The following is a 13,631-nucleotide window of genomic DNA, read 5'->3' as shown; positions in this document are numbered from 1 at the left end:
CCACACGTTCAACTTGGAAACATTACTGATTTCTTCAATATGATAGCAATAGGCGTTTGAACAAACTCTGCTGTTTCAACAGACCTCGTAATATTTATCCACCTGTCTGTCTTATATCTATAAACACAGGGTATCTGCTAAATGAACAATAACATTCGTGATTCTATTATTACAAATCCCTATAATAGAGGGTGGAGAATATTATCATTTTTCTTTTTATTTCTTTCATAAGTACAACGTAGGAGGGGGAAAAAAATAAAATCTTTATTTAGTGCCGAGATCGTGACCCTTCTTTTGGGTCCTCTTCGTCGGCTGAACCCAGCGAGCGAACGCACTCCGTTTTTCCAGCGAAGTCTGGCTGTCCGTAATGCGCGCTCTTCACAACAGAGACGACAGGTAGTCGGCCCCGAAACGAGCATTCAGTGTTCGAAGAGCTCGCTCATCAAGCACAAGCAGAAGCCCACACTGCGAACCGAGCGCAGTTTCTCGCGGACCGTGCATGCGTGACCGTATGCTGTGATTTTGCCGGAGCGCGCCGACGATAAAAGTCCTCCCGATTCTCTCTGTTTGTTCTATATACTCTCTCCGTACGTGGAAGATATCGTGTGCGGTGATTTTTTTTTTCAAATATAAACAAAAGGTGTATATTGAAATATAACGAAGATCACAGTTTCCACCTGATAGTTGAGAATATTATAAATGGAATCATCCCGTTCTCTTCTGTAGGAAAACAGAAAAAGATATTTTTTTGAAAAAAAATAAAATAAAATAGAATTAACAGTTTGAACAAGTGAAATAATAAGATTTGAAGAAGAATCATAACGCATATATACATTATATTTTATTTTATTTTTCTGTTTTGTTCCATTTTTTAGTTTTTGTATAAGGATTTAAAAAAAAGAGAAAAATATTGTTTGTTCATTTCAACATTCCCGACATCAAAAATGGATTTCAAAATTCGCCATTTGGCAGCGGCAGTGATCATGCTACACGGATTTTTCATGACATCAACAGTTCACGGTAAGTTGCAATCAAATTTTAGATTTAAAAAAAAAACTGATATTGAAATAACATAAAACGCACTGGAAAATCTATAACCACTTTTACTTTCTTCTCTGGTTTCCAATATTAGAATGGTTTAGGATACTACCACGTACATTGCTGAAACGGGGAGTTCCCATTCCTAATTCGTTTATGATAAATAAAGGCGAGCGAGATATCCAGGATCGATTTCCGTTTTGGGATTACATACGGTTCGGATTCGATGTCAAAACTGTAAAGTCAATGGCTTTTTTCTTAATATTCTTGATACTGATAAGGGTTATTCTTGAAACGGACAAAGAAGAAAGATGAATGAAAATATATGCTTTTATGTCGCTATTGTGACAAATACGAGTTTTGTGTCTAATCTCTTCAGACATCTTAACATTGGAGCAGTAAAACACCCGGAATAGGAAGTGTTAAATAAAGAGGGGCGTAGGCGAAGAAATGGGTTATGCTTTAAATAGGCCGACATTTTATTTCAAGAATATCTTTTCTCGCATTTCCATCGTAATTCCGGAGAAAACTTAAATGGAAGCAGGGCAACCCCTTATTACACGAAGGGTGTTGGTCTGCTTACAATGTCTTCTTCATCCCTTACTTTAAGGGAGGATGCTCGAAGTAAGGGATGCTGCAAGTTTCTTTTGCTAATATGTTTAGGGTAGTATGGTGACTTGATACCCTTTTTTATGACTGGACTTAAGCATAGGGATGTCCCCAAGTTACTTTTCTTACCCTCTGAAGCATTTCTTCTCTCATACACGTCGGTAAAATTACCTATTACGAACTTTATTTTCTAAGGGGAAGGGGGAGATGAGTCCGTTAGTATAACAGAACGAGAAACTTTGACTTTTTTCGTTGTTTTTTTTTACTAAAAAAAAGATTCGTGGCACCCTTCCTAACTTTTCCTCTTTCTCTCTCTCCCAGCTCAGGGTAGTAACTGTCTTATAAATTAGTCCGTAAAATGACAGACAAATGTAGAGAGATAGAGGGGATGGAAAAGTTCCTGCCCTTAGCAACTCAGTGTAAGAGGTCAAAATTGGACAAACCACCCTTGGAAAAGATGAGAAGCTACACCATCATATAAAGGGGATGAACACGGTTGTTCATACCCCCACCCATCTGGAATATAAGTTACGATATACTTACAGAAATTTACACCCCACACACGTACAACAACTTAAAAGAATGTTGTCTTAGTTTACCAAGATGAACACGTACGCCCATCTCGTATGGATCCAATTTCCATATTAGTTTAGGCATCTATAGATTTTATATGGCTCTTAATTGTGAACTGCTATTAGCATATATCATATGTAGATGACAGGGAGCTATAAAATTCTCCCTTAACTACATTTACTTTAAACGTATGTTTATTACCCAAACCTCCAGACACCATAACCATTTTACATATTTTTAACTATTTCTTTTAATAGAAAGTCTAAATGTGAATTTTCAACGCACTAAACAAACTTCTTATGAATGTTATATAAGTTCAAAATTTATTATATTCTCTTGTAGACAAGGTTTAGCGCGTATTACCCCTGGTTTGATTGAGAGCAAGGACACAAATTCGAGATGTGCACCCAGCATCGTCGAGGTAATTGGGAAAGTACTGGAATTAACATATAGTAAACTCTGATATATAGGCATAGCTCCAATTTATGATGGCCTCAATGGAAGTCGAAGTCCTGACCACACTTCAATTAACTGAAAGCGACCTGATTGGCCGTTTGTGAGCTCTAATACCAGAAAAATATTTATTTCTTTTTAAAATTAAATATTGTTTTTACGCACCAAAGTATCCATACTTTCTGATTTGATTTTGATTTTTTTTTTTTTTTTGGTTGAGTTGATTTTGAGTTTAACGTCCCGTTCAGCAGCGAGGACTATATGAGACGTGGACCTACTGATTGACGTGGAATCCGAACCACATGAGCTCCCTCGCAGAATCAAACCCTGGTCTCCCACGTCAAAGACGCGTACGCTTACCGCTTAGCCACGGAGGAGCTTCTGAAGCAATAGCAATAAAAGAAGATTACGCCTGTTCTTGACATAATAATGTTTCGTGCAAAAAATAAATCAAACTTATTTACGTTACTTTAAAGGGAGAAACAAATTCGTATCAAATATACTTATTTTCACCTCGGGTTCTGTAATTCTAACATAGTGCTTAATAGGAAAATGTCTGTTTTTTAGAAATTACTATAAAGCTTGGGGGTAATTTTGTAGGTACTATCGTTTGGATTCCATATAACCGTCAATTCAACATGATTGTCTTGGTCCGTAATGTGGGTTCGATTCTTGTTGTAGAAAAAGAAATGAAGTTTTACGTTCCACGATTATACCGGCTAGGCTAAAGGAAACAGTGAAAAATGAAATGGTGGAATGAAGAAAGTGGGAGGAAACTGGAGAACCCCGAGGAAACCTACGCACAAGTGTTTCTTTACTACAGAGCTCACTTGGCGCAAGCTGGGATCGCACCAAGGACCTTGTAGAAACAGAACTATATGGCTATATCGAAAAGGGATTTGGAATGATATAATTCAACTGTAAATAATAATAATAATAATAAAACGAACTTGCATTTCGAAAACCAAAAATATACGATACGTGTTATGAATCCGTATATTGATCGCACAGCATAACACTCAAATTAATAAAAAAGTTACGTGGTGGTCAGATCCTTTCACGTGTTGTTCAGTCTTTACCTTTCCAACATTAGCTTCTAACTGAAAACTGATAAGCCTTTGAAAAGCACAGCCGATACCGGTACGGTGTCTAATTCCAACTATTTGAAAATATTTTCATGAAGATAACTTCATATTCATTTGGTGTTACTGTTATTATAACGTAATATGATATCTAGCTTAATCTTTCGACTAAATTCGCTCGCAAAACATATCGATTTTTCTTTCTTTTTTTTCACTTTTTATTGTAAAAAAATATAGGTTAATTTTTTTTTCTCTCTGTTTAAACTTGATTCCCCAGAGTAACGAAAATTGATACGGCATCGTTATAAAGAAAAAAAAATAGCACAGAGAAAAATTTTCAGAGACAAATGATGCAGGCAAAAATATGTAATCGAAATTGTTTGTATGTACAAACTTTTGAACTTAAATTAGGAATTTCTGAACCTTTAGTAGGAAATGCAATAAGTAGTGAATTCATAATTTCTTTTTAAACGTTAAAACAAAAATTAGAGTACGTTATCCAGAACGCCAATACCTTCATCTTGAAGATTAAAGTTATCATAAGTTCGTTTTTTGTACTTTAATGTTCCACGACTGCACCAGATCAAAGGAGACGGTGATGATGCGATGGAAGATAATAGTGGAATGTTGAAAGTGAGAGAATCCCCAGAAAACCAACCCACATGCTGATTGTTCATCAGAAACCTCATTTGGCTGGAACTGGGGTCGAACCCGGGACCCCACGCGCCAGAGACGAGTACTTTACGATCGAGTGATCTTAGATTCGATTGCCGGTGCACCCACAATGTTAGCCCAGCATTGTGAGGCAATGAGGAAACTAGCCTACTTTGAATTAAGAGTAGCAAACTGCGGTCTGAAAAGCCAGAAGTAAGGGCGATGATAACCAATGTTCTGACAATACAATACCTAAATTTGTCGGAATGACAGATATTGATTTAGCATCAACTGAGTAATCGATTTCTTTAATTATAGTGAAAAATTATTTAAATTTTAATTGTATATGCTGTCCCGTCAATGCGGTGACGTTGCCAACAATTTACTATAGAAACCTCTTTGATTAAAGCAGGTTCTAGTTTTATTAAATATTATTTCTTGGTATAATATATACGATTATTGGATAACTAACAAACTCTATGGCCTAAGGAACCTGGAGGTTCAATGCCGCGTTCATGAAAGCTCTCCATTGACTTCTGTCCTTTGCCAATTAGATCCAGTTTTTTACTTTATATTCCTATTTCTGTGAGGTCCAGCTTAATATTGTCCTCCCATCTACTCCTAGGCCTTTCTAACTTTTTTTTTTTTTTTTTTTACGATTACGTTTCCAGTTAAAATTTTGAAAGCGTGTCTATACTTTCTTTCATTTTGGCTGCATGACTTGCCCACAAAAGTATCCTACATTCAATGACACCCATAACCTTAGTAAATTGTATAAATTATGCAGATCGTCGTAATGAATTTTCCGCCATTCTCCATTCACGTCCCTCTTAAGATCCGAATGTTCAGCTCAGAATTTCTGTTTCCAATACTTTCAGTTTGCATTCTTTCTCTCTAATGCCATTTACATTACGATCACTATTTCTGCAAGTAATCGGCCCATGTTAGTCTGTCTACTCGATAACTGTTAGGAGAATGTGTATCATGCCGGGACTCAAACAACTTACAAATCACACAACGATATACAAAGTAATCTATATTTTTCATATGAAGTACATAAATAAATTATTAATCTGTTCTGCAACAATAAAAACTGATAATTAATCCATTCTGTCAGAACAAAAACTAATAACCAATCCATTCCGTCAGAAAAAACTAATAAGTAATCTATTTTAAAGGAATGAAAACTAATAAGTAATCTATTCTGACGGAATAAAAAGCAATAATTAATCTATTCTAACGGAATAAAAACTTATAATTAATCAATTCTACCAGAATAAAAACTGCAATCTATTATGCAAGAACAAAAGTAATAATTAATCTATTCTGCCGGTATAAAAAGTAATGATTAATCTATTCTGTCGGAATAAAAATTAATAACTAACCTATTGTGCCAGAATAAACCTAATAACTAATCTATTCTGCCGTAATAAAACTAATAATTAATCTATTCTGTCAGGATAGGAACTAATAGTCAATTTATTCTGCCGGAATAAAAACTAATATAATTGATCTATCCTGCCGGAATAAAAACTAATGATTATTCTATACCGCCGGTAAAAAAACTAATAATTAATCTATTCTGCAAGAATAAAAACTAATAATTAAGCTATTGTGCCGCAATAAAAAGTAATACAAATTCTGCCAGAATTTAAATAATTAATATATTCTGCCTTAATAGAAACCAATAATTAATGTATTCTTCCGGAATAAAAAACTAATAATTAATCTATTCTGCCGCAATAAAAACTAATAATTAATCTATTCTGCCGAAACAGAAATTAATAATTAATCTATTCTGCCAGGAAGAAGACTATCAATATCGGACATGTACTAACTAACACAAACTTTCTAACACAATTTTATTTTTGATTATCTCTTAAAGTATGCATCAAGTTTTGCCCTCAAGTATCACATTTTATTTAACTTGTTGTGATTTATCAACTCACACATGTCTCATCTTTACACAACGTTATATTTAAACGTTTTTTTTTAAATAGTTAATTGTATTTTTTAATTTTATTTTATTAACCATACTTTATATATTCATGTTGGAAAACTTGATGTTTGATGAATGTATCGTTCGGTATCAGTTTTAAATTAATAAGTGGATTTGTTGCCGTGCACCAAGGATTTTTTAGGCTTTAGAAAAACTCGCTTTTGTCGATTGTTCTCAAAAACTACTCATGAGGATTCACATTCACATATATCATTTGTACAGTTCAATAAATTCTACCGATTGGCGTAATTAAAGTACTTGTCGTTAAATGTTAAAAAAATGTTATAGAATTTCAAACACATATTAAAACACATTCATTTTAAAAACACATATTTCCGTTTCTGTCAAGTAATATATGTGTTAGAATCAAAACGGTAAATGAGTTCTCTTAGTTAAATTTTAATTACTTTTCTCCCCCATGATTCGAGATAAAAATTATTTTCTGTGAAAATAATTTTCGAAACTATGTATTCGTTAAATAATGGTTATAGTAAAATGAATGTTATTTCCACTCCCACAGAACAAAGGAAGTTAATTTTCATTATTTCTAGATATAGTGTTATACATATCAAACACTTCACTTTCTTTATTCCCGAATAAGAAAGCAGCGGTGATAGAGCGCTTACCTTTGGTGTGTGGGGTCTTTGGTTCGATTGCCGGCCAAATAAATTTGTGATGGAGAACATCGTATCCGTGGATTTTCCCGTTTCCTCCAACATTATCATTTTCCAATTCTTGCATCATCGTTCCCTTGCCTTAATTCAATTCAATTTGCCGAAAAGACATAATCATGGGAAGTTAAATTGAGAAATTTCATTTTTGTTCCCGAATACAGAAGATTGAATCCTCCTGTATGGGTTTTAAGTCCCCCTCTAAAAGAAGATGATAACGCCACTGAATGTATGCTTTGTAGGTTAAAGGTGATATATGATGGATAAAAGTGAATCATTACGAGACAAATGATACAATGAGATTTTTGGGGGGGAGGGAGGGAGCGAAGAATTAACAGGAAATCCATGAATATGATGTTGTGTACAAACCAACATTATCCGAAAAAAAAATACTATTAATATTGTCTACGAGACGAGACGAGAAATAAGGCTTGTCTCGTCTCGTAAACTCTGTAAAAGTCTCGGTTCTCCAAGATTTTTTTTTGTCTTGTCTCGATTGTCGAAAAACTTACAGTTATATGCAGTATTGTTGTATGCGGGTTCTTTTTCGTAGAAAACCTTTTTCGTATACCTTAGTTCAGTCAGGATTTGCTTGAAATAAAATTCACCTTTTGGTAGCTGTCTTTTAACGGAGACTTAAAATTTTGTTTCAACACAGTGAATTAAACGAAGTTTACAAGTTACAATAATTTAAGAATTCTCATCCAGATGCAATATTGAATACGACGTTCGTCAAATCTACCTTCAGAGTTAAGTAACATATTATCACCAAAGTATTTATATTAGGACATTACATTGACCTTTTAAGCAATCACGTTGCATATATGCGTTCTTTACTTGGTTACGTAGACCAGGACATTATATTGACCAACAGAAAAGATGATTAAATTTAGTAAAGGATACCGGTACAGGTGCAGTCTATCAACATACTTTTCACAGCAAGTATGATTTTAAACATGTACATTTAAAAGAGCTTCCTTTTATTTGATGCTAATAAACTTAATATTACATATTTATTTGATGCTAATAAACTTAATATTACATATTTAAACAAAACTCATTTATATTTACATGTGACTCTGAACGTTGATTTAACTTATAAAGAAGAGGTGTTGTTTTAGTGACATTAGGTTATAGGTAAAAGAAATAAAAGAAAATAAAAAAAATACATTTGCAAAAAGTATATAGATATCGTTATAGATATACAACAGTATAAGCTTTGATTTTTTTGTTTGTTTTTTGTTATTTTTTCGCTTAGCGGCAGATCAACGAAGGTTGCGATAAAACATTTTAAATAATATTTATTACTGGAATATATTGTGTATGATTTGCGTATCTTAAATGTTGATAGTCATTTTTCATAATGTTCGTACAATCTACTTATCAATTTAAATTTTGTATGTAACATTAAAAGAGTTGGGTGGACTTGTGCTAGTGGTACCACCGCAACACTCGTGAAACTTCGTGTTACGTCGAAAGTGAAACGAAAACTGTCATGATTCTCGTTTGGTCTCAAATTTTAGAAGATACATATTGACTCTCGTTTCCATTTCGAGTCTACTTGAGAAATTTCTCATCTCGTAGGCAATAGTGGCGTATCTAACCCGGGGCCATTGGGTTAGGTCCTCCAGCTTTTTGTAGGGTGGCCAGATGTCCTGCTTTTGGCCGAATAGTCCGGCTTTTGGAGGTTCCGTCCCGTTTCCGGCTTAGTAGTCGAGCCGGACGCCCATTTGTCCTACTTTTCAGTTGTCTCGTTATAAATGTTTAACTTCCCATCATTCTGATGACTTAATGGTTCCAGTCAGACATTTCAGAATTTGCAAATTATTATCAGTGCATTTTTGTAAGTTGTAAAGTAAGGAAAGTTTAGCTTTCCAAAATTTGGTAGGAAACCCATTTTCTGTTTCCCATTAGTTTTGAGATGTTTTCATTTTGAAAGAAAAATCCAATATTGTCTGCTAGACTTCTACGAAGATTTGCATGATTCGTCTGCTGCGATTGCAACAAACATTATAGATAGAATAAATTTGTTCTTGAGAATGTGTCTGCGTACACGGGTGATAATGCTAGTGTAAACTACGGAATCCGAAACAGTGTCTACCAAAAATTAAAAGAAATAAATCCAAATATAGAGGCAGCTAATTGTTACTCTTACGTTTTGCATAATGCTGTTCGTTTTCCAACGTCAAAACTCAACGTTTGACGTGGAAACGTTTGTTCTGAAAGTATATGGTTATTTTAGTATTCATTCTGAAAGAGTTTACAAATTACTGCAAAAGGTTAACAAATTTATGAAGTCCGGTTTTCTAAATCAATGTGTCCGGCTTTTTTTATCATTGCCTTCTGGCCACTCTAGTGTTTTGAGTGACAGAAGCGTCTTCTACAAATAAAACTTCATAGCACATTTCAAGAATATCATTAATAGTGATCAACTGTATATTTATGTTCTACATTTATTTTCTCCGACAATTTCAAATTTGAGTATTGATTACAATTTTCCGTCACATAAAATGTCTTGTGACTAATCTGATTAGCTATCATAACTTTAAATGCCTACAATACGTTAATTACTAATTGGTACTTTATGTTTAACTATAACTGGTGAAAGGAATTATTCATTTTTTATTCCTAGTTCGTGTTAATGAAGTTAATGAAACGGGTTTCAAATTAAAATGATTTGCGTAAATCCTGTCATAGTCTGAGTTCTGGCTGCCCCAGCCAAGGGCGCCCATGCTGTGGTTTCCAGCGGGGGGAGGGGCAAGTACAAGCGACGTTTCAAATATAGTTTCAAATTTTGCTGTAACTAATGTAAAAATTCTATTGGGATTTCGATATTCCCAAGTACAATTTCCTCTTAGGGGGGCAAGCGCCCCACCTTGCTCCCCCCTTGATGGGTGCCCTTGGTCCCTAGCCCCCAGCTTTTATCTTCTAGATCCGCATTGTGGTTAGCATACAAAGAGTTCGTGGAATAAGGTTACCAGGCGTACCTGTTTCCCGCGAACACTTCCGTATTTTGTCTTTCGTCTCCGAGGAAATGTCTCCTTGGTATTCCTAAACATGAAATATGTTCCTTTAATTTACCGATTATTTCTATAATGTTTCAATAGATTTCATTTCTTTAATTACACAAATCCAAATCTATAACGCATACTTAAACAGCGATGTGCAATTTTCAGTCGTGTAGATAGCACTGTAGTTCCCAAATTATAATTGAGAATCTGTTATATTGGTATTTTTTGTAAATATAGTTGGAAAAAGAAACATTGAAATAATTAAGTTTTAAAGAATAAATCAATTTTCAGTCCATGAGTTCAATTAATATTATTTATTACTCTGATTTTACACCAACGCCACCTATGATTCACACCCATGAACTATTTGAAACCTTTAATGTAAACGTGTTTAAACAATATTCTTGTTTATCTGATTATTGTCTGTGGTATAACTTTCTCTCCATTTCTGCATTTTTACCCCTACAAAAGGGAAGAGTTAAAAACCTACTTGGATGTTAGAGTTTATTTAATTGTAATATCAGATTTGATACTTCGCTTTAATTGAAAGTTTATGGGGAATTGGCAGAAGAAACTTTCTGTGAATACCAGTGGAGCACTTAGGGGTGCTATAGGGCTCAAGCTCCCTCCCCACCAAACGAATTTGTTAGTTTTTCCCATTCCACGTACAACAATAAATCTTCTTGTCATTTCTAAGAATTTAATTGACTTCCCATTTTCTTATGCTCTTTGTTCAAAAATAATATTGTATTTGTCAAATTTCATTCCATGTAAGAACTGCGTTCTTTCGTCCATTCTACTCTTCTGTCTCTTTTTCTTAGTTTTTACTTTCTTTCGTTTCTCCTATCATACTTTTGATAGTTGTTAGTTGGGATTCAAGTCACCCGTTGTCAGTAACACCAAAGCTAAGAGAAGCTTATAAGCGAAACTGGCGTTCCACATCAACCTGCACGGATATCAAAATAAAGGGACTATTATAGCAAAGGAATATTTACATTGTTTAGTTATAAAGAAAGGTAAATGTTTGAATTAAAGGAAATCAAGGGAGGATATAAGTAGCCCGGGAAACTAATTAGACCAAGAGGATGCCTCCTCCTTCTCCTGTGAATAAAATATAAAATTAGATTCGCTGCTAAATGTTTGTGGGTATCACATCGCATAACATTCGCCAGTCAGCAATTCTTGCCATTAAAATTTGAACTTATGCATAAATTAAAATATATTTAATTGTCAAACTCAGGTGGGTAAATGCTACCCCCTGCTTCCCCGTATTGTGCGTAGGTTCCCCGAAACAAAATCCCGAATACACCTCTGTCTATGATATTACTTTCTATCTATTTGTGCATTTTTTCCTACAAATAGGAACAGTTAAGAGTCTTCATCCCGGCGAAATTAAAATACCGCTAATTTTACAGTGATCATGTGATATCTTCAAATAGATAAAAGATAATCGAAATGTGTAACAAGAGCGCCCTAGACAATATCATTTTACATGAGAAATCGTTATCACGACTCACTTATCTGCTTTCGATTTCGAGCTATTTTGAAAATCGGTATTTATTTTCGCGTTTCTAAACGGCTGAAAACGGAAAGCCGCTAGGTGACTTGTGATAACGGTACCTCACGCAAAATAATATTGTCTAGGGCGCTCTTGTTCCATATTTCAATTATATTTTATCTATTTGAAGATATCACATAATTACTGTAAAATTAGCGGTATTTTAATTTCGCAGGATGAAGACTTAAGATATCATACTAAAAAAAACTAGTTCAAATATGGGACTTTGTACGCGTGTGTATTGAGCTTCACTGCACGTTTTGTGAGATTACTCGAAACCAAGCGAAATGGATGACGCGGATTTTGATACCAGGTGCCTCAAATATCTACTTCGATTGTAGATTTTATCCAATTTCAATATCAGATTTTATCCATCGTTTAATTGAAATGTTTCGGGGAATTCGCAGAATAAACTTTTGTGAAAAGCTTTCTACTTCCCCTCCTGCCAACTCATTTGACTTTTATAAATATCTGCAGAAGCATGGTGGCTTAGTGGTAGAGCGTTCATCTCTGATGCTAGGTGATTCTTTGTTGCATCCCAGGCAATAAGAGTTTATGATGAACAACATTATGTCCGTAAAATTTCTCAAAGTTTCCCATTTCCTCCCACACTTTCATTGTAACTATTCTTATATAATTATTCACTCTTATTAATAATCCTGTCTCCTTTAGCCAATAACGGGCCACGGTAGCTCAGTGATAGAGCATTTGGTTCGATCCCAGTTTGCGCCAAGTGAGGTTTGTGATGTATAAACACCGTATGCGTGTGTTTTCTCGTGCTTCTCCCATTATCTCCCACTTTCTGCGTTTCATTCATTCTCATTATCACCGTATCTTTTAACGTAGCTGGGCATAACCGTGGGTCGTAAATATTATTATTATTATTATTATTATTATTATTATTATTATTATTATTATTATTATTATTATTATTATTATTATTATTATTATTATTATTATTATTATTATTATTATTTACGTTAGGCAATAGAGCATAATCGTGGAATGTAAAGCTAGATATTTCATTTCTCATCTCTAATTTTCTATTCTTTATTTCACATTTTCTTTTTTATTTTTTACTATTTTTTGTCAATTCTTATACCTATTTGGTTGGTTGATTGATGTAAGTACCTTTCCATCAGCAAGGTATTATGCGACATGAGCCTATAGCTTAATCCCGAGCACACATGAGCTCCCACTGGAATTGAACTCGGTCTTCAGCGCTAAAGACGCGTATGCTAACCATAAGAAAGTTCTGTATGTTTTTTTTCTCTATTTGATTTCAGTTTAGATTCCATTTCAACAGCGAGGCTATATGAGACCTACAGCTTAACGTGAAATCCGAACCACATGAGCTCCCGCCGGGAATCAAACCCGGGTCTTCCACGCCAAAGGCGCGTACGCTAAACCGCTTAGTCACGGAAAAGCTCTCGTCCTAAACTTACTAATTCAATATATACATTTGTATACTTTCTCTATAAAACTATACTTATTTAACAGGGAAATGATTGATGTGGCATTAACATTTGATTTTGCACTTCATCTCTAATTTTTCTCTTATAAAAACAATCCAGTTCTATCATTTCTTTCTGAAAATATAGGTGGAAGTGTTTTACAATTATTATCGTCTTTTCGGGCAGAATAATACTTGTAGACGTAGTGGCTTATGGTGTTGGACCTTTCCCAACAAAAATCTCTGGGTGCACGCCTGACCATTGTAATGTGTTACTTGCTACCTCACCGGGAACTGAACCTGAGACCTTGTGCATCAAAACCATTTGACCACCAATGAGGCAGAGGAAATGGATTAAATAAATATATCTAAACTCCCCTGGGTTATAAGCCCACAAAGATACCTGTTAGATAATGTGTGGTTACTATATTGACTCCACTCTACTGTTAAGAAAGGCACGTTTGCTTGCATATCTCGCTAGTGATAGAAATTTTCCTATTCGTGGAAAATTGTTTCACTTGTTTGTTGTC

At 34.5% G+C, this 13,631-nt stretch overlaps 1 protein-coding gene across 2 annotated transcripts in view; it reads left to right on the top strand.

Moving 5' to 3' along the window:
* The first annotated feature begins 423 nt into the window (after positions 1 to 423).
* The window catches only part of LOC145660698 (limbic system-associated membrane protein-like), a 1,132,467-nt gene continuing 1,119,259 nt past the window's right edge, over positions 424 to 13,631 (top strand). For both annotated transcript variants that reach the window (XM_081726051.1, XM_081726050.1), the window contains exon 1: positions 424 to 1,020. In XM_081726051.1, coding sequence (XP_081582177.1) covers positions 945 to 1,020 — 76 coding nt within the window. In that variant the 5' untranslated portion in view covers positions 424 to 944. The remainder of the gene's footprint in view (positions 1,021 to 13,631) is intronic.

The sequence above is a fragment of the Thermobia domestica genome, chromosome 9 (assembly GCF_964235325.1).
Source record: "Thermobia domestica chromosome 9, izTheDome1.hap1.1, whole genome shotgun sequence".
In the NCBI taxonomy this organism is placed as follows: Eukaryota; Metazoa; Arthropoda; class Insecta; order Zygentoma; family Lepismatidae; genus Thermobia; species Thermobia domestica.
Note: the sequence above shows the minus strand (reverse complement) of the source record. Positions and strands in the feature narration are given on the sequence as shown.